General features: G+C 34.3%; 1 protein-coding gene and 2 pseudogenes across 1 annotated transcript in view; 1 reads left to right on the top strand and 2 right to left on the bottom strand.

The window, feature by feature from the left end:
* Nucleotides 1-20,371, bottom strand: part of Tmep (Transmembrane endosomal protein) — an 87,872-nt gene extending 67,501 nt beyond the window's left edge. The window contains exons 1-2 of the mRNA XM_089103539.1: nt 20,119-20,371; nt 10,742-10,907 (exon numbers count right to left, since the gene is read on the bottom strand). Coding sequence (XP_088959665.1) covers nt 10,742-10,907; nt 20,119-20,274 — 322 coding nt within the window. The 5' untranslated portion in view covers nt 20,275-20,371. The remainder of the gene's footprint in view (nt 1-10,741; nt 10,908-20,118) is intronic.
* Nucleotides 3,591-4,301, bottom strand: LOC148941908 (protein lifeguard 1 pseudogene; annotated as a pseudogene).
* On the top strand, nt 5,813-6,523 carry LOC148941907 (protein lifeguard 1 pseudogene; annotated as a pseudogene).
* Nucleotides 20,372-22,937: the final 2,566 nt, after the last annotated feature.

The following is a 22,937-nucleotide window of genomic DNA, read 5'->3' as shown; positions in this document are numbered from 1 at the left end:
AATGGGCAACTAGTACAACTCTTTTAGTTATACTAGCATTTAATTTGACGTTTACGTCTAACATAATTCATTGTAAAAAATACATTAAAAAAAAATCAATACTTAGCTGACAAATCAAAAATAAAAATAAATAGAAAACAATAAAATTAATGAAAATACATATATAACGCTATTAGTTATACTAGTATTTACAGTCGAATATGATTTAATTGTCTAGTGATTGACATGTTGCTTACCATTGGAGATAAACGCAAGGATGTCGTTTCATTTGACTAATGAAAACGTATGGCATTAAATATAGTTTTAGATATCCTTTTTCTTTGTCTTATGGGAGGAATACTGCTTTTTTTCATCTTTTTTGCATTTTTTTCCCCTTAGGCTGGGGATTTTGATTTTTTACAAAAGTGGCATGGGTTTAGTTGAAGCATTTTTTATTGAAAGTGTGGAGCTCCGACCGTTCTGATGGATATGGCAATACATTTCGAAAGGCTGCACATAAATCCTACTTGGGGCCAAGAAATTCTCGTCTTTCACTTATCTCTGGTTCTACCCTTGTCCTTGAACCCGAGCCTAGAGTGTGAGAGCTGAAGTGGAGTTTTTTGGTCAATGCCATTGAGTACTAAATGAAGATCTTCCATAAAATCTCCGTTTTTTCGAGTCGGGTTTCTGCTTTTGGAAAGCTCCGTTCAAACAGGGAAAATAACAGGCACCAGTTCTAAATTTAAGTTAGACTCAAATGTAAAAATTGTAAAGGTTCGTGACGATTACCATGACCCCATCGCCGAAATTTTACTTAGAACATCAAATGGAAAAATTTACAGTTTCCTAAAGAGACCATTTCCCTTGAATATAAAACTGCTTCCACCTAATTTATCTAGTCATTACCATTATAGTAATGTGATAATATTAGTTGGTAAAATGAGTAGTTTTTGTAACACCACCTTTACTATGTTATTTTCTCTGTCTGGTACTAAGTAATGATGTCTCATGTACCTACTAAACTTTAATACATCTCTCATGGCTAAGGAAATAAGAGGTTTTGCTTTTCTCCTCTCTTCGCAGTGACATTGAGAAATTTGCCTATGGCAAGGAAATCAACTGTTGATGTAAAAGAGATGTTTTCGAAGAGTTCGTTGTAACGTACTGTTAGTAAGGAGCGATGCGGCTAAATAGTAACTGAAACTCCCCTATATAGATCACGATCCTCCAAGATCCCGAATCACTACTACTGCTACTAACAACTTACCACATCACAAAGCTGCTTGAGGCCTACGCAGCTACGTACACTCCTCCTTCATCCTTATCTTTTCAAAAGCTCCCTCTTTACACAGCCTCCTTCTTTGGACAAATATTTCTTCTCGTTATAAGGGAATTGTCATTTTTTACATTTGTGAATTTGCGTTTTTTGGGCCATCCCATAGGCATTTTTTATTGTTATATAAAATTAAAATTAAAAAAAGTAGAGGTTCTTTACTATGTTACACTTACATGAAAAATTTGTTTTTCAAAAACAAGTCTCTTAACGAATTTTCTCAAATCCATGACGTATCAAGGTCATTGTATGGCGTCATAGATACCAACAAAAGTTGTAATTCCTGTTGTTGCTTGTCTTCTAACCAATATCTCTTTGTTCTTCCCTTTCGTTCTGATTCGTTGGGATACTCGTTGTTGCAAGTCTTCTAACCGCATATTTCTTTTTTTCCATTTTCGTTTATCATTACTTTACACATTTTTTAATATCCTTTGCTTTAGTTGCTCGGATTGGTCTTTTCACATTTGATGGTCCAGGCTGTTCATTTCTATGTAATCGGATGTCATCGCGACTTAGTAATATGATCTTCAGGTCAGACAATAAAAAATGTAATTATTATTATAGTTACAACGAGTCCCAGGAGAAAACAAATCCTATAAAATAGATGACTCTTTAACGCATTTACTGGAAGGAGAAATGGAATTCACACCCGAAATCCTTGATTCAGTAGAAATTGCTCATTTAACACCTCATGACTTAAAACTCAAGAATAACACGATAGTTATGCTTATGCGTAAATAGAGAAACAGATAGATACAAACCTACCACGTGGCGAGTGCTGGGGCCAGCACTATAAGCCTCCCGGTACTGTATATTCTACTCTCTTCAAACAAGTAACTGTGTATGTATTTTTTTTTCTTGAAAACAACTCCATATTTTAGCTTTTTAAATTGGCATCTTGGGATTTTCTGGCCTGAAAACACAATAGCCTATAGATAGATAACGAGTTTGAGATAATTCGTGAAGAGCCTTAATTTAAAAACTGTTTTTTCATGTAATTGTAACATAGTAACAAATTTCTACTTTTCCTTGTTGTTAATTTTGTATAAAAAAAAAAAATGCCTTAAGGTCAATCCAAGAAACGCAAATTTATGCTTGTTAAAAATGATAATTATTTTTAACACGAAGAAATTGTTGCCCAATCACCTGACAAAACAAACTTGACAAGGCCAAAAGGATGCACCGAGGAACATATAATGGATGAAAATGAACCAGAGATAAGTGAAAGACGAGGACTTCTTGGCCCCAAGTAGGATTTATGTGCAGCCTTTCGAAATCTATTGTCATATCCATCAAAACGGTCGGAGCTCCACACTTTCAATAAAAAATACTTCAACTAAACCCACGCCACTTTTTGTAAGAAATCAAAACCTCGAGCCTAAGGAAAAAAAAAATGCAAAATAAGATGAAAAGAAAACAGTATTCCTCCCATAAGACAAAAAAAATGATATCTAAAAATATATTTAATGCCAAACGTTTTCATTAGTCCAAAGAAACGACATCCTTATGTTTATCTCCAATGATAAGCTACATGTCAATTACTAGACAATTAAAAAACTTCAAGTGTTCAAGTGCTGAATATACGATATTCACTAGTTTCGTAGTTGCAGCAGTAGCAGCAACGTGGTAAGGAATAAATTCCGGTAATGAACAACATTTTAAGTCCTAAGATTAGAAGAAGTTAGCAAATCACCCACTCACTATGTCTAATTTAAAGGGAATTCAGCGGTAGCTACAACCTAGTAAAAGACGAACACGTTCCATAGTAAGAAAACATAACATTCAAGCATAAGTACCTTGCTACAAGTTTGTACCCCTTGTGTGAAATCAAATGACACTCACATTTGGTTCAATTGGAAGGAAAATTTGGTTCAATTGGAAGGAAAATTTGGTTCAATTGGAAGGAAAATTGGAGGAAAATCTTATGGGCTACAATTGACATTCTTGGTTTCTTACATCAATGACTCCGCAGACAATCGTTATGGAGGGAAATTTTATGTTGAAGGCAATGGAGGTAAGACACAGATGTTACAACTAGAATTTGGTTTCTATTTTAATGCTTTTGTAGCTATATGGATATAATCGCGACTTAGGTATATGATCTTCAGGTCAGCCAATAAAAAATGAAACTATAATTATTAATTTATGTTCACCCCCAATCACGAGTTATACACCAGAAAAAAGCTTGCTAAGATGCCTTTTGCTAAATCCATTTCCGTAGTGTCATGTTAATCACTTTCTGGGTTGAATCAATGTTTAATTTTGAACGTAAACTCATTTAGGTTGATTTAGATCCATGGACAAGACTCAACATATGTATAAAAATATTAATAATGTCCATATATATACATAATGCCGCCAGAATGTACTCCTCGGGTGAAATTGCATATTTATGGTTACCTCCCAGCATAAGCTGTACGTCATACACCAGATAAAATGAAAACAGCAATGCACCGACAGCTGAATATATCATATTCATCACTTTTCCAGGAAAAAAAAACTGTACAAGTCCAAAAATAATAAAGATTATTAAAACACTGAAAAGTAAACCACCAAATACTGTAAAATCGTATTTCGTTTGCATGGCAAATAGGATAAGGGCAAGGCAGATCGTAATACAAGCTGCAACTGCTATAAAAATTTCTTCAGCACTGTATCTAGCGCTTAAAGCACCAAGGACAAAGCCCACATTGAGTGTGAACAGCCCAAGAATAATATAGTTCCAAGGACATTTCTTTCTGACTCCTTCACAGCATGTAAGAACAATTGCAATTACGAAATAAACTATCAGAGCTATCCAAACTAGGTATGGATGTACCACTACAAATTGTCGCACTGCGGGTACATAAATAAACAAGGAAATAATACCAAGACTCACAATTAATTGACACATTACGATTCCAAATACTTTTTTTATGAAACCATGTCTTATTTTACGATCTGAGAAGCTAATGTCTTCGAAATCGCCAAGTTCAACAGATTTTGTCATAGTTGTCAAAGTGTGACTGGTGCTATCCAACCCCTTCGCCAAACCACGAATGCTTCATATTAGATAAAAATTGAGTTTATGAAATAAATATATCTTAAATAATTGGGAAAAACAGTGGTATATTTTGTATCCCCAAATTGGAAGAAATAGTTTTGCTTTTTTGTATTTGTTTGATATTCCCTTGTGTAAATAAATTTTTAAGAATCCCATTTGGGAATTTTGTAGAGAATGTTCATCGTGGCTAGGTAAGATCTGAGTGAACAAATAAACGTGCAAATGGGGATAAATGCATTTATTTCAACAGTGAAAACAGGCACATAAGTATAGATATTTCGATAGAAATATCTATTAATATCAATATCTATATCGCCTATATACGGCGATACCACTGTTTTGTATTTTTGTATTTGTTTGATATTCCCTTGTGTAAATAAATTTTTAAGAATCCCATTTGGGAATTTTGTAGAGAATGTTCATCGTGGCTAGGTAAGATCTGAGTGAACAAATAAACGTGCAAATGGGGATAAATGCATTTATTTCAACAGTGAAAACAGGCACATAAGTATAGATATTTCGATAGAAATATCTATTAATATCAATATCTATATCGCCGTATATACGGCGATATAGTACTGATATTAATAGATATTTCTATCGAAATATCTATGTTATGACTGTTCTCACTTGTTGTAAATAAATGTATTTAAGAATCCCATTTGCGGAATTTTGTACGCAGAATGTTCATCGTGGCTACGATGAAGATCTGAGTGAACAAATAAACGTGCAAATGGGGATTCTTAAATGCATTTATTTACAACAGTGAAAACAGGCACATAAGTATAGATATTTCGATAGAAATATCTATTAATATCAATATCTATATCCTATAGGCCTTATATAGGCGATATAGATATTGATATTAATAGATATTTCTATCGAAATATCTATACTTATGTGCCTGTTTTCACTGTTGAAATAAATGCATTTATCCCCATTTGCACGTTTATTTGTTCACTCAGATCTTACCTAGCCACGATGAACATTCTCTACAAAATTCCCAAATGGGATTCTTAAAAATTTATTTACACAAGGGAATATCAAACAAATACAAAAATACAAAACAGTGGTATCGCCGTATATAGGCGATATAGATATTGATATTAATAGATATTTCTATCGAAATATCTATACTTATGTGCCTGTTTTCACTGTTGAAATAAATGCATTTATCCCCATTTGCACGTTTATTTGTTCACTCAGATCTTACCTAGCCACGATGAACATTCTCTACAAAATTCCCAAATGGGATTCTTAAAAATTTTTTACAAAAGGGAATATCAAACAAATATAAAAAAGCAAAACTATTTCTTCCTACTTGGGGATACAAAATATACCACTGTTTTTCTCAATTATTGAAGATATATTTATTTCATAAACTCAATTTTTATCTAATATGAAGCATTCGTGGTTTGGCGAAGGGGTTGGATAGCACCAGTCACACTTTGACAACTATGACAAAATCTGTTGAACTTGGCGATTTCGAAGACATTAGCTTCTCAGATCGTAAAATAAGACATGGTTTCATAAAAAAAGTATTTGGAATCGTAATGTGTCAATTAATTGTGAGTCTTGGTATTATTTCCTTGTTTATTTATGTACCCGCAGTGCGACAATTTGTAGTGGTACATCCATACCTAGTTTGGATAGCTGTGATAGTTTATTTCGTAATTGCAATTGTTCTTACATGCTGTGAAGGAGTCAGAAAGAAATGTCCTTGGAACTATATTATTCTTGGGCTGTTCACACTCAATGTGGGCTTTGTCCTTGGTGCTTTAAGCGCTAGATACAGTGCTGAAGAAATTTTTATAGCAGTTGCAGCTTGTATTACGATCTGCCTTGCCCTTATCCTATTTGCCATGCAAACGAAATACGATTTTACAGTATTTGGTGGTTTACTTTTCAGTGTTTTAATAATCTTTATTATTTTTGGACTTGTACAGTTTTTTTTTCCTGGAAAAGTGATGAATATGATATATTCAGCTGTCGGTGCATTGCTGTTTTCATTTTATCTGGTGTATGACGTACAGCTTATGCTGGGAGGTAACCATAAATATGCAATTTCACCCGAGGAGTACATTCTGGCGGCATTATGTATATATATGGACATTATTAATATTTTTATACATATGTTGAGTCTTGTCCATGGATCTAAATCAACCTAAATGAGTTTACGTTCAAAATTAAACATTGATTCAACCCAGAAAGTGATTAACATGACACTACGGAAATGGATTTAGCAAAAGGCATCTTAGCAAGCTTTTTTCTGGTGTATAACTCGTGATTGGGGGTGAACATAAATTAATAATTATAGTTTCATTTTTTATTGGCTGACCTGAAGATCATATACCTAAGTCGCGATTATATCCATATAGCTACAAAAGCATTAAAATAGAAACCAAATTCTAGTTGTAACATCTGTGTCTTACCTCCATTGCCTTCAACATAAAATTTCCCTCCATAACGATTGTCTGCGGAGTCATTGATGTAAGAAACCAAGAATGTCAATTGTAGCCCATAAGATTTTCCCTCCAATTTTCCTTCCAATTGAACCAAATTTTCCTTCCAATTGAACCAAATTCTCCTTCCAATTGAACCAAATGTGAGTGTCATTTGATTTCACACAAGGGGTACAAACTTGTAGCAAGGTACTTATGCTTGAATGTTATGTTTTCTTACTATGGAACGTGTTCGTCTTTTACTAGGTTGTAGCTACCGCTGAATTCCCTTTAAATTAGACATAGTGAGTGGGTGATTTGCTAACTTCTTCTAATCTTAGGACTTAAAATGTTGTTCATTACCGGAATTTATTCCTTACCACGTTGCTGCTACTGCTGCAACTACGAAACTAGTGAATATCGTATATTCAGCACTTGAACACTTGAAGTTTTTTAATTGTCTAGTAATTGACATGTAGCTTATCATTGGAGATAAACATAAGGATGTCGTTTCTTTGGACTAATGAAAACGTTTGGCATTAAATATATTTTTAGATATCATTTTTTTTGTCTTATGGGAGGAATACTGTTTTCTTTTCATGTTATTTTGCATTTTTTTTTCTTAGGCTGGAGGTTTTGATTTCTTACAAAAAGTGGCGTGGGTTTAGTTGAAGTATTTTTTATTGAAAGTGTGGAGCTCCGACCGTTTTGATGGATATGACAATAGATTTCGAAAGGCTGCACATAAATCCTACTTGGGGCCAAGAAGTCCTCGTCTTTCACTTATCTCTGGTTCATTTTCATCCATTATATGTTTCTCGGTTCATCCTCTTGGCCTTGTCAAGTTTGTTTTGTCAGGTGATTGGGCAACAATTTCTTCGTGTTCAAAAGAATTATCATTTTTAACAAGCATAAATTTGCGTTTCTTGGATTGACCTTAAGGCATTTTTTTTTTTATACAAAATTAACAACAAGGAAAAGTAGAGATTTGTTACTATGTTACAATTACATGAAAAAACAGTTTTTAAATTAAGGCTCTTCACGAATTATCTCAAACTCGTTATCTATCTATAGGCTATTGTGTTTTCAGGCCAGAAAATCCCAAGATGCCAATTTAAAAAGCTAAAATATGGAGTTGTTTTCAAGAAAAAAAAATACATACACAGTTACTCGTTTGAAGAGAGTAGAATATACAGTACCGGGAGGCTTATAGGGCTGGCCCAAGCACTCGCCATGTGGTAGGTTTGTATCTATCTGTTTCTCTATTTACGCATAAGCATAACTATCGTGTTATTCTTGAGTTTTAAGTCATGAGGAGTTAAATGAGCAATTTCTACTGAATTAAGGATTTCGGGTGTGAATTCCATTTCTCCTTCCAGTAAATGCGTTAAAGAGTCATCTATTTTATAGGATTTGTTTTCTCCTGGGACTCGTTGTAACTATAATAATAATTATAGTTATATTTTTTATTGTCTGACCTGAAGATCATATTACTAAGTCGCGATGACATCCGATTACATAGAAATGAACAGCCTGGACCACCAAATGTGAAAAGACCAATCCAAGCAACAAAAGCAAAGGATATTAAAAAAATGTGTAAAGTAATGATAAACGAAAATGGAAAAAAAGAAATATGCGGTTAGAAGACTTGCAACAACGAGTATCCCAACGAATCAGAACGAAAGGGAAGAACAAAGAGATATTGGTAAGAAGACAAGCAACAACAGGAATTACAACTTTTGTTGGTATCTATGACGCCATACAATGACCTTGATACGTCATGGATTTGAGAAAATTCGTTAAGAGACTTGTTTTTGAAAAACAAATTTTTCATGTAAGTGTAACATAGTAAAGAACCTCTACTTTTTTTAATTTTAATTTTATATAACCATAAAAAATGCCTATGGGATGGCCCAAAAAACGCAAATTCACAAATGTAAAAAATGACAATTCCCTTATAACGAGAAGAAATATTTGTCCAAAGAAGGAGGCTATGTAAAGAGGGAGCTTTTGAAAAGATAAGGATGAAGGAGGAGTGTACGTAGCTGCGTAGGCCTCAAGCAGCTTTGTGATGTGGTAAGTTGTTAGTAGCAGTAGTAGTGATTCGGGATCTTGGAGGATCGTGATCTATATAGGAGAGTTTCAGTTACTATTTAGCTGCATTGCTCCTTACTAACAGTACGTTACAACGAACTCTTCGAAAACATCTCTTTTACATCAACAGTTGATTTCCTTGCCATAGGCAAATTTCTCAATGTCACTGCGAAGAGAGGAGAAAAGCAAAACCTCTTATTTCCTTAGCCATGAGAGATGTATTAAAGTTTAGTAGGTACATGAGACATCATTACTTAGTACCAGACAGAGAAAATAACATAGTAAAGGTGGTGTTACAAAAAACTACTCATTTTATCAACTAATATTATCACATTACTATAATGGTAATGACTAGATAAATTAGGTGGAAGCAGTTTTATATTCAAGGGAAATGGTCTCTTTAGGAAACTGTAAATTTTTCCATTTGATGTTCTAAGTAAAATTTCGGCGAAGGGTCATGGTAATCGTCACGAACCTTTACAATTTTTACATTTGAGTCTAACTTTAATTTAGAACTGCTGTCTGTTATTTTCCCTGTTTGAACGGAGCTTTCCAAAAGCAGAAACTCGGCTCCAAAAAACGGAGATTTTATGGAAGATCTTCATTTAGTACTCAATGGCATTGACCAAAAAACTCCACTTCAGCTCTCACACTCTAGGCTCGGGTTCAAGGACAAGGGTAGAACCAGAGATAAGTGAAAGACGAGAATTTCTTGGCCCCAAGTAGGATTTATGTGCAGCCTTTCGAAGTGTATTGCCATATCCATCAGAACGGTCGGAGCTCCACACTTTCAATAAAAAATGCTTCAACTAAACCCATGCCACTTTTGTAAAAAATCAATTTTTTAATTGATTTTTACTTTTGTAAAAAATTTTGTAAATAATTGAGAAAAACAGTAGTATATTTTGTATCCCCAAATTGGAAGAAATAGTTTTGCTTTTTTATATTTGTTTGATATTCCCTTGTGTAAATAAATTTTTAAGAATCCCATTTGGGAATTTTGTAGAGAATGTTCATCGTGGCTAGGGAAGATTTGAGTGAACAAATAAACGTCCAAATGGGGATAAATGCATTTATTTCAACAGTGAAAACAGGCACATAAGTATAGATATTTCGATAGAAATATCTATTAATATCAATATCTATATCGCCGTATATTTGATCGAAATGTCTAGACTATTATCCCTGTTTTCACTGCCTAAATAAATGGATTTATCCCCATTTGAACATTTATTGGTTCGTCATAGAAAGGCAGTGTGGTCTGAAAAAAAGGATACGTAATTTAAGGTGTTACGTTGAAAATAGAAAGATTTGAAGAATACTGGTTCGCCATGGCATGGGGGGGGGGGGTTCATCAACATCCTTTTTATGGTTTAGACTATGATTGGCGATTTTTAAATTCCTGATATCTGTAATTTTGACTCTCTTTTGAGAAAATTATCTCAAATACCTCTTTCTTGCAGCAAAGGTCCCTTTTGTTGTTTAACAAGATATGGCAATTTCCTTTCAGTTGAGCCCTTTTAAATTGGTTCGATTACTGAAAACTGAACTTGCCTGGGTTAGTTAGATGTGCAAGCTACTCGAGGACTTGAGGCCTGTTTTGCGGTGTCATTTTTGTGTGGTCAGTAAAGTGTTAGTTCTACAGAATTCTCGAAATGCTGAAAAATTTCAGAAGTCTGTTCATCTGAACCAGTTTTTTAGATATATGTGGCACAAAAGCAATAAAAAGTGCGAAAAAAAGCGAAAAAGAAAATTAGAAGATTTCTAGCCGCTGGAAACAAGGAAAAATTACGAATATTCTTGGCAAGACTTTCAATTTGAAAAGTATTGGAGCTTTGTGTCGGGGCTTACCTTCATAACAATCACGAACAGAATCGAAGTAGACATAGTAATTATTAATATTAAAGCAGAGCAGACTCAGCCAGGAGGTGAATGAGAAAATTGGCACAATAAATAAAATTCGGACAATCCACCTTTGTTCATTGGGGTTAGTGTAATATCTCAGGTACTGATAAATCTAAAAGAAATATAAAATAATAAAAAAAATATAAAAAATAAATAAATAAGTTATGGACAAATTGAGTCAGGAGACATACCTGCACACATTAAAAGGGAAGTAAAATACTTTTTGAAAGAATAGAAGAATCTGAAAACCAAATGTATTTTTAGACCACCTATTTCCACACTTTCATAGAAAATTTTGTTGACCAAGCCCTCCTCTGAATAAGCATTATATAACACTCCACACCACTATAAATAGAGCACTATAAATGATTAATTGTGACCATTACTTATAATCCATTAATTTTTGCTGGGGCATATATTATACATTTTTGTATTTGATTTTCAATACTGCTAAAAGCTTCACCAATTTCTTACACAATAATATTAAGATAGGATAAGATTTACTTCCAAAAATGGCTATTACAACTCCAAACAGGCCGAATTATAATTGACAAATATTACAGATAATAGAGGCACGGTAGTTAATCCAAATATTAGATAGTAGATGCCAAATGTTCATTTATTTATTTTCATCTTATATTTTTTTAAGATGGATGAATTTTTTTTCAAAATTTTTAAGAACAACTATTGAAACACAAGGAATGTTTTTTTTAAAAAAAAAAAACTAAAAAAATGAACAAAACAAGCGAATTTTGAGAAGGGGCAGTCCCCCTCATATACAAAAAAATCATTATAATTTTCAGTCTTGCTCCTTACTTACAGCTGAAGAAACTTGTTTGTTTTTTTATTTGATTCCTTTAAGAAATGAAGTAAGGTTGTATTGAACTAATGGTACCATAGACTTCGGAGGGGGCACATACGATTGGAAACTGAAAGCTCTAGTTCCCTGTTAAGAGTCAAAAGTGAATGGAGGGCAACCGGTCCCCCTTCCACGTCCCTTGTAAGAGCAACCACGTCCCTTATTACTTATAGGTTTTGTTATCTTAAAACGGATGTGGTTTAATCCGGGGTCTCGAAAAGAACAAAGGGTATTAAGGTGATATTTTTCAGGGGGATGCCCAACTAAGTCAAACACAATATCTGCACGCAGGTTGTCAAAATGACGTATCTGCAATATCTTAGCAACCGCTTAGTGCGAAGCAGAAACTTTCAGGGCTATTACTACTACTATTCAACTAAATCAAAATGACATAGCAGCAGTATTTCGGGATGGAATAAGCTATTAAGTTGAAACTTTCAGAGAAAATTGATGAGGATGTGAAACTAAATCAAAATGCACTATATGCATCCAGGTTGTTAAAAGAGCTTAACAGCAATACTCTAGTAACGACTGAGGGCCCGAAGTTGAAACTTTCAGAACTACTACTGCTACTACTACTACCACTAAACTAAACAAAAAGTTAAAGTGCAGTCAGGTTTCAAACTGGCTTAGATGAAATATCTCAGGCAAAGAATATGGTGTTAAATAGAAACTTAAAGGAAAAGTTTAGGGGAATGTAAAACTAAATCAAAAGGGACTAGGTGCATGCAGGTTGTCAAAAAGGCGTACAAGTAACACAACAATTCCCTATCTAAGGTGGACAACTTGATGCAAGCAGCTTAGCTTTGTCACAGCAAGCGGGGAATTTTTTAAGTCACAGAAAGCCGTTTTGCCTCTCTTCCAGAATATAATTATAGGGTAATTACCCCAGTACTCAGGCAGAACCTAGTCTTGGACAACACTGCGATTAAAATGTATCTTTCATAAAGCAAACCAAATTACTCTGATGAAAACATTCTGGAATCTGGAAGGGTAATGAGGTGATAAACGAAGCAGCAAAGACTGGGACATCAATGAAAGAGTATGACAAGAACCTTTCATCCCCATTTGTCAGGGCTGCTGGAAAGGAGCAGTGACGAGATAAAGCAACGGAACAAAATTGGAATTGAAGGTGGGATACAATGAAACAAGGTACTCCCAAAGTTTCATCCCGTGCTGACTAGACATATACTACAACTATAAAGGTCAGATACAGGAATAGTAACTCAAGCAAGAACAAGAATTGCGAATTTTGGGAAGCAGTTTGCCAGAATATGGAGGGTTCATTTGTCTTTATGCCAAATTTGCAAGATAAATTAATTTCTGAGACCATTGAAACTAGATGATCATTGGTCATGCAAGATGACGATTGAAATCAGGAGGCATTTGATTGATGATTGTCCAGCTAGGAGTATAGATTGGCTGAAGATTTTAGGCATTTTAAATGTCAATCTGGAGGATAATGTGGGGGAAGGAAGGGCCTGACAGCTGGCAAAATATATGGTAAGGTTGGAGAAATGCAATTCTATTTGAGTTACCCCTACCCATACTTTCTTTTTAAAGGGTGTGTACATAAAGGACTGTTTAGACATGAGCCTCAACCCTACCACCCCCATAAATATGATGTAGATAATTTCGAAGACCACACTGCCTTTCCATGACGATAACTAAAAGTTTAAATAGGGATAAAATCCTTCTAATAGACAGTGATAAATTTCACAAAATACTAGATATTTTGGTTATATATGCAGTGACCATCATCAGTAGATATACAGTATGACTAGTGATGACGGTCACTGCATATTTAGTCAAAATGTCTATTATTTTTGTGAAATTAATCACTGTCTATTAAAAAGTACTTTATCCCTATTTGAATTTTTATTTATCTACCACCCCAAAATAATAATAATAACAGTTTTCCATTGACATTGTTTTCTAATCTATTTCTAATCTAATTCCATTGGTTTCTAATCTTAAATATGATTTGGATAATTTTTGATATTTGGGATAGTCTGGTGGTTAGGACTAGGCTAGTTAGGATTAACTGACTACAATCTAGGATTTTTTTTACATTTGACCTTGGACAAAAGTTATCCTTGCATCCTAGCCATTTTAAATGCAATTATGCTGCTTTGCAGCCCTTGCCTTAGATTGAGGGATGAGATATTTATCTCAAACAAAAATATCACAAGCACTTGAAGGACCAAACTTGAATTTTAGGATCAGTAAATAAAAAAAAAGCATACAAAAAAGCATAAAAAAAACAAACAAGAACTAAAAGACTGGCAAAAGAAAGCCAAAATTAAAATTGTCTGAATGAAAATCCATTCACTAGTCATTATTTAACTGAGATTGGTTTTAATATGTTAAAAAGATAATAACAAGTGAAATCCCATAAAACAAAAATAAATAAATATAAAAAAATAAAAAGATCATTAAAAAACGGAATGAAAAACGAGCAAACAAATAAAAAACATGGGCAGTGCCTGTACCAAGTAATAATAAAAGAGAAAATAGGGTGTTTGTTTTGCTTGTTGTTTTTTTTTTTTCTTTAATGTAGGGGGCGAAGGTTTTTTTCCATATCTGCAAGTACAGCAACAAGCAGGAAATAAGGTAGGAGTAGGCTGGGAAACAGACCAAGGAGGGCAAAATCAGGATGGTGAGTGCAATATGCTAAAAAAAAAGTGTTCTGGGCAAAGGTTAGGCACAACACTAATGCACTCGAAGTGTTCCTTACCTATCTTTTTTAGAAGGAGAGGGTATTGAATTCAATGTATTTGAAGGGCTTTTTTTATGCTCAATTTTATCTTACTGTTCCCTTGAAATGCCAGGGTGTCAAACAAGACAAGCATATTCAAGATGAGGGCAGATGAAAGAGGTATTAATCTTTACAGAATGGGAAGGGGGGATGCCAAATTTATTTACAGGCTTAAGGAGGGAGACAGATACTTTAGCTTTATGGATAATATTTTCAACATGGATATTCTGCTTTAAATTACAGGAAATTGCAACACAAATTAATTTAAAGGAGGGCCTTGGTAAAAGAAATGAGTCAGTAAAATTAAATAAATTTCACCTGGGAAGAATTTACAATAAATTCAGTGACAAGTTTTGCAACAAACATATTGTGGTTATAAGATCAAATGCTTTTTGGAGATCAATGAAAATTAAGTAAGTCAAGCATTAGGTTTTTCAAGATTTCTTTAAATTGTGTTCACAAAATGAACATGCTATTTGAAAGTTGACATGAATTTGAAGATTGGAGTGCTTCAAGTCAGTAAGAGGTTGGATTTGTTCCTTTAGCCAGTCTGCAAGGAAATCTTCATACAGTTTTGATAACATAAGAGAGATAGAAATAGGGTGAACACCTTCAAAACCAGGCTTTCTTTTTCAAGGAGATTATGAAACCCTGTTTCCATATTTATAGAAATTACCCACAATTATTAATCTCATTAAAAAAGAACAGACAAGGACATGCAATGGAAATTATTCAAGGAGCTAGTAAAGGAGAAAGGAATATTCAGAAGGCAGACACATGTATTTATTAGTCTCCCAATTCGTCTTTCAATCTCCAAAGGAGAAATAAAGGGTAAAGAACAGGGAAGATCTTCAGTTGCTAATTGATCAGACAATACCTGAAGTCTTTGAATAATGGAAGCAATGAACATTAAGTAAGTAAGTAAATAAGTTTATTTGTAACCTGCAAAATAAAATAAATGCAGAGTAAAAAAAGAAAAACAAAATAATATAATCCACAAGGAAATAGTAGGGAAAACACAACATAAATAACATAACAATATAAATAGAATCACTAATCTGGAAATAAATAAATGAGGGGGTCACTGGCACACATCTTCCTTGGAGTATTGGTCCTCATATCCTTAGCAATGTTGTCAAGCAGCACTAGAGGGTTGATAAGTCCAAAATGAGAAATAATCTTGTGATTTCTGTGCCCCCTTGGTAAATATAGCAGGAATTTACAATATTTAAAATAGCCTCTTCTTAGCTGAAGACGGTCTTTTTTCTGCATTAGAGGCTGCATACCAGAAAGAAAAAGAATTGTAGGAGAACAAAAACTATGATAAAGTTTACATAAACCTTGGCAGCTGTACCTCCCTCTATTAGGCGAAATTTTATCATATGAGAAGCAAATACATTGCAGAGCACTAGCAAACAGAGACAAGCATGAGTCAAAAGTGTATCAGAAAAATTAATGCCAAGCCATTTCATCTTTGAAACACACTCGAGTAGCATTGTGCCCCCATGTAAAGGAGGAGCAGGGTTAGAAATATTAAAACACAGAAACTTGCATTTTGAAGCATTTACAGAAAGTCCAATCATAATCAAAGCATTAATCAGAACATTTAGGTTCTTTGTGAGGTCTGACCAAGAATGACTAACTAGCAGAACATCATCAGCATAGGCAATGTGACTAACAGCAGTATTTTCTAAAAACACAGTAGGAGACAGCATTTACAAAGAGTCAGCAAGCAAAGTTTTAAAAATATATGGAGACAGCACACCACCTTGCCTGACTCCCTTCTTTACTGAGATAGGCTCTGATATATCAGACATCCATTTTAACCAAACCAACAAATTGGAATACTAATATTGAAGAATGTTTTGTGCTCTGTACTGAGGATGGTGAATTTCCATCACTATATTAGGGCCCAGTGACATGCTGTAAGAGACATCTGCAGGAGAGATGCAATTGAAGCCCACTTGGTAATGCTGACAAACTCCTTTTTTCCTGCTTTTGTAAAGTCACCTGCAACTAAGTTACTGCTACCCATGAAAGAAGCTTCTATATACTTATAAGGCTAAAATAGGTTCAACAGAACAAGAACAGCTGAGTGGTTTAACCCTACTGCCTACTTATAGAAGTATTTATATCTACTTTGAAAAGGTAGGAAAATAGACATTTTCTCATGGAAGAAAATTGTTTGCTAGGCTTTGTTTTTTTAGGTACTGATACATTAAACTTGAAAATAGGTGAACTTTAAAATACTTGACATACAAAAAAAAGTAAGATTCCATGATAACTGAAAACTGAGATAGCTAGGAAATAGACACAGCATTAGAATCAGGATTGCATCCTGAATACATAAATAGCATTCATTTGCAATGAAAATTTATTTTACCCCAACTAATTCTTATAGCTCAAATATATATTCTAATTTGTATCAGATAAGACGCCGAGTGGTCAAAGAGTGCCTAATCTCAGGAAGAAATCCTAATTAAGAATTTGTTTGTCCTAAACTTAGATAACAGGCTCCTAATCTTGTACATTATGTATATAGGTTTACACAGTTAGGACTAGACTAGTTGATGCTGGCTGACTATAATCCTGGAAAACTTCTAGGTTTTTATCATTCTAATTTAAACAGAAGTTACCCCTACAGCCTATTAAATAAATAAAATTATTTAGTTTGAAACACTTGCCTTAGATTAAATCTACCCAAGATTGATATTGTGTATGATATTAAACTAACTTTAAGATCCTGTCTCTAAGAACTGACAGCACTTTCTAAGATTAGGCTCAAGTGTTAAATGTGTGTTGAAGATTAGGCTCCACTATCACTATATATGAAACTGCAAGTGTTGTATATGGTTAAAATAGTCAAGCAAATCACATAATAAGATTTTGACAAATACAATGGCAAAACAATCCTCTTTCTAGGCAGTATGATTGAGATTTCACATTATTTTAGTTGTTGAAGTTGTCATTAGCAATCCAACTGCTGAGTATCTTACCCTATGTACACTGAATTTTTGATATGTAACTCTTTTCTTCACATTGATTTATCAATTTGTCAAAAGGAAGGAAAATTCATTGCATATATGCAATTTAAAGTATATTACCTTAAATTATTTTATATTGCACTTGCTAGTGATATGAATGAATCCAGTGTATATCAGTTAGTGATGATGGGGCTGCAGGACATCTGTTGCATCCCACTAAGTGAGCCATGGTATTGTTGCCTAGTCCTTGTTGAGATTTGATTTGAAACTATCAATTGTTGTAGACCTCACTGTTTTCTTGCTTAGGCTGTTCCACAGACTTATGGTGTGATTGTAGAAGAAATTTGTTTGTTTTTTTCTTGTCTTGGCTTAATTGCAGAAGAGCTTTGCTGAATGACCTTGGGTCCTTGACAACTGGGAAGGTTCAAACATATGTTTGTTATCAGACTGGAGCAACTTATAGGTCATTATCATTCTGCCTATATGCTTGATCATCAGGGGGTAGTAGTAACATAAATTTGGGGGTAGCATTAGCAGTAACATAATTATAAACGTATTTCTAATTCTTAGCTATCTTAGTCAATATATACAAGATTCCATAAGTGACACAGGGACAATGTGACAATTCTAATGACACAAGGACAAGGTGACAATTCTAATGGCACATGGACCATTCTAATTTGTCATGTTCTTTCTATATATATACTGAACAATTCACTCACAAATACCCCCTTTCCCATTACTAATGGTCCCATGTATAGACCTAATAATGCATTTCTTGGTTTTATCACTGTAGTCATAATAGTAGCTGTAATCACACACAATTGAGTGTGTAATTTGCCAATATATAACTTGAAATGATTCAAAGTGTACAATAATGGAAGGAAACATAATAATAGCAATAAAAACTTCCAGCATATAATAAAGCAAGAACTTCCTTGTTTTAGTGTTTTAGAAATCCTTAGATTGCTCTGGGCTGTAATTTAAGGTAGGCTAGTGTTATATTTTAGTTTTTAGATACTCCTTGGGTTACATCAGGGGGATGGGTAATATTTGTGGGTGAATCAATTATTATATTTGGAAAGAGCATAAAAAAGGAATTAAGTAGCATGTTCCCCTTCTACTTTTCAGTCATGGAATCTTGTAACCTATATATGTGCAGTCAAGCTTAGAAAAAAGCCCTCCTCTGGATCCTTGATTTAGTTATGTCTTAATCAAAGAATCATTTGTGTTCATTTATTTGATGGCCCTGATAACCATGTTTTTTCTTCTAAGCAAGTTATGAGTTTCTTAGGGAAGTGTTTTGGGTCTTAAACTATTTAATATGTTCATAAATGATGCTTCTTTTACTATCAGCAGTAGACTAATGCTCTATGCTGAGGACTTGCAGCTTGGAGCTTTCTTACCCTCAAAACTAGCAGAGTAGAAACTCTCAACAATTGTATACAGGAGAAATAGAGGTGATGCTATTCTAACCTATAAGTTAGTGAAGGCCAACACTCTCCCAATATTATTTCTAATCCAAGAGCTAGAGGTCATCAGCTGAAACTTGTCAAGCAGTCTGCCTTAATCAGATGGCACATTCAATTCTCTTCCTTAAGAATTATCAATGGTTGGAATAGACTCTCTGAACATAGGCTACTGCTGAATCCATTAAAATTTTCAAACAAAGACTGGATACTGAGTGGTCCTTGAGGGAGTGTAAACTCAGCTGGGAAGCTACTGATCATCCAACTCCACCTGTTCACTAAATAGCATAGAAAAGGACTGGTATCATCAACTCTGGAGAAATCCATAGATTGCTCTAACCTGCAATTAAAAGTAGGCCAAAAAATGCCTCTTATTGATATAACAGCAGGATATGCCTTAATCTCAGGCTAGCATTGTAAGTTGGTAAAATTCTACTTTAGCTACTTTTGGCTATCTTGTAAAGGGGTTAGGTTAGGAAAATGAAACTTTCAGGGATGGGTTTACAGGCTAAAGTATGTCCTGTGAAGGTATTTTGGACTACCTACCTCCACTCCTTCTCCCTCTAGAGGGTTTTAAAATTTGCCTGCATGACAGGTCTATACATATTGAAATTTTGAAAAAACAATATTTTACCTTAATTTTCAGTTATCAGTTTCTTTTTCTCTGGCTGTCATTCTAAAAATGCAATTCCTGTTATTTGAGTAGAATTTTAAGCCATATCAATGAATTTTTTTTCAAAATTTAGGAAATGTATTTGCATATCTTTAAAAACTTATAAATTGGATTGTGCAAAGTTGTGAGGCTGAAAACAATTGTGCTGTACTTCATTTAAGCAGAAGTTCTATTTTGCTAGGTTTCAATTTTATAACACACTGTTTTTTAAAGGTCATCAAAGGTCAGGACCCTCTAGAGGGAGAATAAGTTGAGAAAGGTACTTCAAAATACCTTCCCGGGACATAGTTTAGCTTGTAGACCCATCCCTTAAAGTTTCATTTTCCTAACCTAACCCCTTTCCAATATAGCCAATAGTAGCTAAAGTAGAATTTTACCTTGTAAGTTTGACTCTCACTTGAAACTGTTCAACAAAGTCTACAGTAGGCCTAATTAACCCTCTTTGTCTTCATGCTTTTGGTAGCCTCAATGAGTACCCCTCCCAATCAATGAGCAAAAATTCAGGATAAAGCTGTCTCATGATCCCAAATGTAATCTAGAAACCAATTTCCCACTTAGCAAACATATAAATTTTAGTTACCTGGTGACAAGTTATAATAATGGCAGTCCACACAAATGCTCCAGAAATCCCTTGACCTGCAGCTGTTGTTAAGAAGTGAGGATCAACAAGCTGATGTTGTGGTGACCCTATAGTTGAGCTGACAGCATTAGTTGATCCACTTGTATTTGTGCTCATTTTGAACTCTTTTCTTAGAGGGACATTTTCACCCTTTATTAAAATCCAACAATAAATAGGCCTAGCTTTTTCCTTTATTAATCCAATGTTGCCACTTCTCACAACTGTTACGAATATAAGTTTTTAAAAGCTAACATTTGCAAATCCCTGCCGAAAATATGCGCTGAACAGTGAAGTCTCGGGTTAAAAGTATATTATGTCGAACTAATCTTTCCTGCAAATGAACTCCAATGCAGATGACCCACTGTAGGAACTGGTTTAATTTTCAATGGAAACTGCCATTTTTGGCCCCAGGCATAGATTACACGCTGCTTTTCCAATTGCTGTATCCATAAATCGGGGCTGAGGTCCACACTTTCTATAAAAACTGAAGTAATTAGATCTTTCCAAATTTTAGCAATTAATTTAAAGAAAAAAGTTTTTTTTAGGGAAAAAATGAGTGAGGTTGAAACCCAAAACGAACAAAAAATATTGCTTCACAGCCTATTATCATTATTATCTATTGAAAATAAATAATAATAATGTCCAACTTATCTAACATATATCAATAAAACTAATGCAAATAAACCAACCGATAATGTTTTCTTTCGTTTATATGATTATAGAAAACTAGCGCTTTACTGAAAACGCAAAATAATATAGGAGTTTTGATCAAGTATAATTAAACCGATTAACGACAATTTTTCAAAGAAACTAAAGCATTTTAAGATTGTCTTAATTTGTTTTTCGTTTAAATTGGTATTAATTCTGCACAATGAGCTTAGTCAAATGACTGGATCTCGTTTTGGTTCTGAAAAATACATTTCATGACATTTTTGTAGACAAGTTTCATGACAATTAACCATGGAAATATGAGTGGGACTGTCCGTCCCACTCAACTACTGATTGATGCCAACTTTATTATAATAAGTGTCTTGCTAGGAGGCTGATGCCGCTTGTCATATCCAACCATCTCGCATACTTGATCCGAAGTTGCTGTTGTGCGGCGGTGTCAGCTCTATACCACTGAGAATGGTCTTTATGGGCCATACCTACCTCGTGGCCACCGCTACCGAGTGGGCTTAAATTGCATATCTCCAGCAGACCTCTCCTATGGCGTGTCACTGGGACCTAACACAGTGACGAATTTTCGCCATCATTTGACCCGGAGCACAACAGATCCAGTATGGACCTTAATTTGCTCCGAAGTGCGAATTAAGGTAATTAAGGTAAGTCCGAAACTAATCCATTTTGATAGTATAAGGAGTACAGAATAAATCTAGAATTATATCATAACTTTAAATTATCTGTTGAATGGCCAGATATAACTAAATTTTTCAAAGGTCATATCATGTTCAGTAGATATCCCTCCAATACTTTATAGACCTTTTTCCTATCTCGGCATTGGTTTGTCTTTTTGTAGCTATTTTTAGTGGTAGTAGGAAGGATTTGTTATATTGAGAGTTGGTTAATAATGAATCATTGGAGGTAAAGAGAGCAAATCGTCATTGTTTATAGTGAGATAACGTGATTTATAACATTTTTTATTTACCATCCCCTGATTTATTGTTTCTAATACATGGAGATAAATATGGTAGAGAGACACTTTTATCTTGGCACGATTTAAAAATAAAGTGATCGGACCCTCGGGCATAGCTTCTTTCAAACATACATCGAAATAAATCTGTTTATGCATTATGTGTCTTTCTAATTGGAACTTTGGTCATGTCGCTAATGTCGAATAGAATCTTCTTTATCTGTTTCTTGGGGAAGCTACAGGACACTTTAGGGTTAATGTGTTGGGAATAAAATTTTCAAATAGCCATTTTAGTGGGAATGGTAACTTCAAATGGTATTGTATGGGGAAATAGCGGAGTTCTCATAACAATACATTGGGGCATAGCAGTTCTGATCGTATGTCCCTGTCTAGAATTCGAAATCTCTTTTTTAAAGGTTCCTCTCAACTTGTTATATTTATACTGAATTTCTAATGGGGTGCTAAGCGGCACTTCCCTATCCCACGATCGCCATCTCTTTTTTTAGCTATTTTTAGTGGTCGTGTGCGTTTTTTTTACGTAGTGGGGACGCGAGGGTTTATGAACGGATATTTTTCTATTCAGCTATCGCAATCTCTTTTCTACGACGAAATATCTCTATCTAGTAATCAAAGTCTCTTTTTTTCAGCGGTTCCTTTTAACTTGGTGTACCAATACTAAATATCCTAAGGGGCACTAGAGGGCATTTTTAGGGGGGTCTTCACCACTTGTTGTACCTCCATAGCATTTCTTAAGGTCTTATACCGCATTTTTACCTTGTGTCTAAGTGGGTATAGGGCACAATAATATATTTTCTTGTTTCTAAGGGGTGCTAGATGACGTATTTTCTTGTTTGTTAAGGTCATACAGACAAAATGACATTTTTAGCTGTTTTTATGGGACTTACAGACATATTGGTATATTTTCTTGTTTCTATGGGTAATACGGCCAGATCACGTGACAAACCATGCTGTTAATTTTCTTGGGAATACAACCGGACTATTATGTTATCCCATACAGACATTTTATATAGTTTTTCAGACAAAATCTACCCTAAGACATGCTATCATAATTCTTCCCAATCTTGAGGACTAGTCTAGACATATGATATTACATATAGTTCATTTCTTCTTTTTTTATCTTTTTCAA

The sequence above is a fragment of the Artemia sp. Qi Xiang Cuo genome, chromosome 17, assembly GCF_049724085.1.
Source record: "Artemia sp. Qi Xiang Cuo chromosome 17, ASM4972408v1, whole genome shotgun sequence".
Classification (NCBI taxonomy): Eukaryota; Metazoa; Arthropoda; class Branchiopoda; order Anostraca; family Artemiidae; genus Artemia; species Artemia sp. Qi Xiang Cuo.
This window is presented reverse-complemented; position numbering and strand designations above follow the sequence as displayed.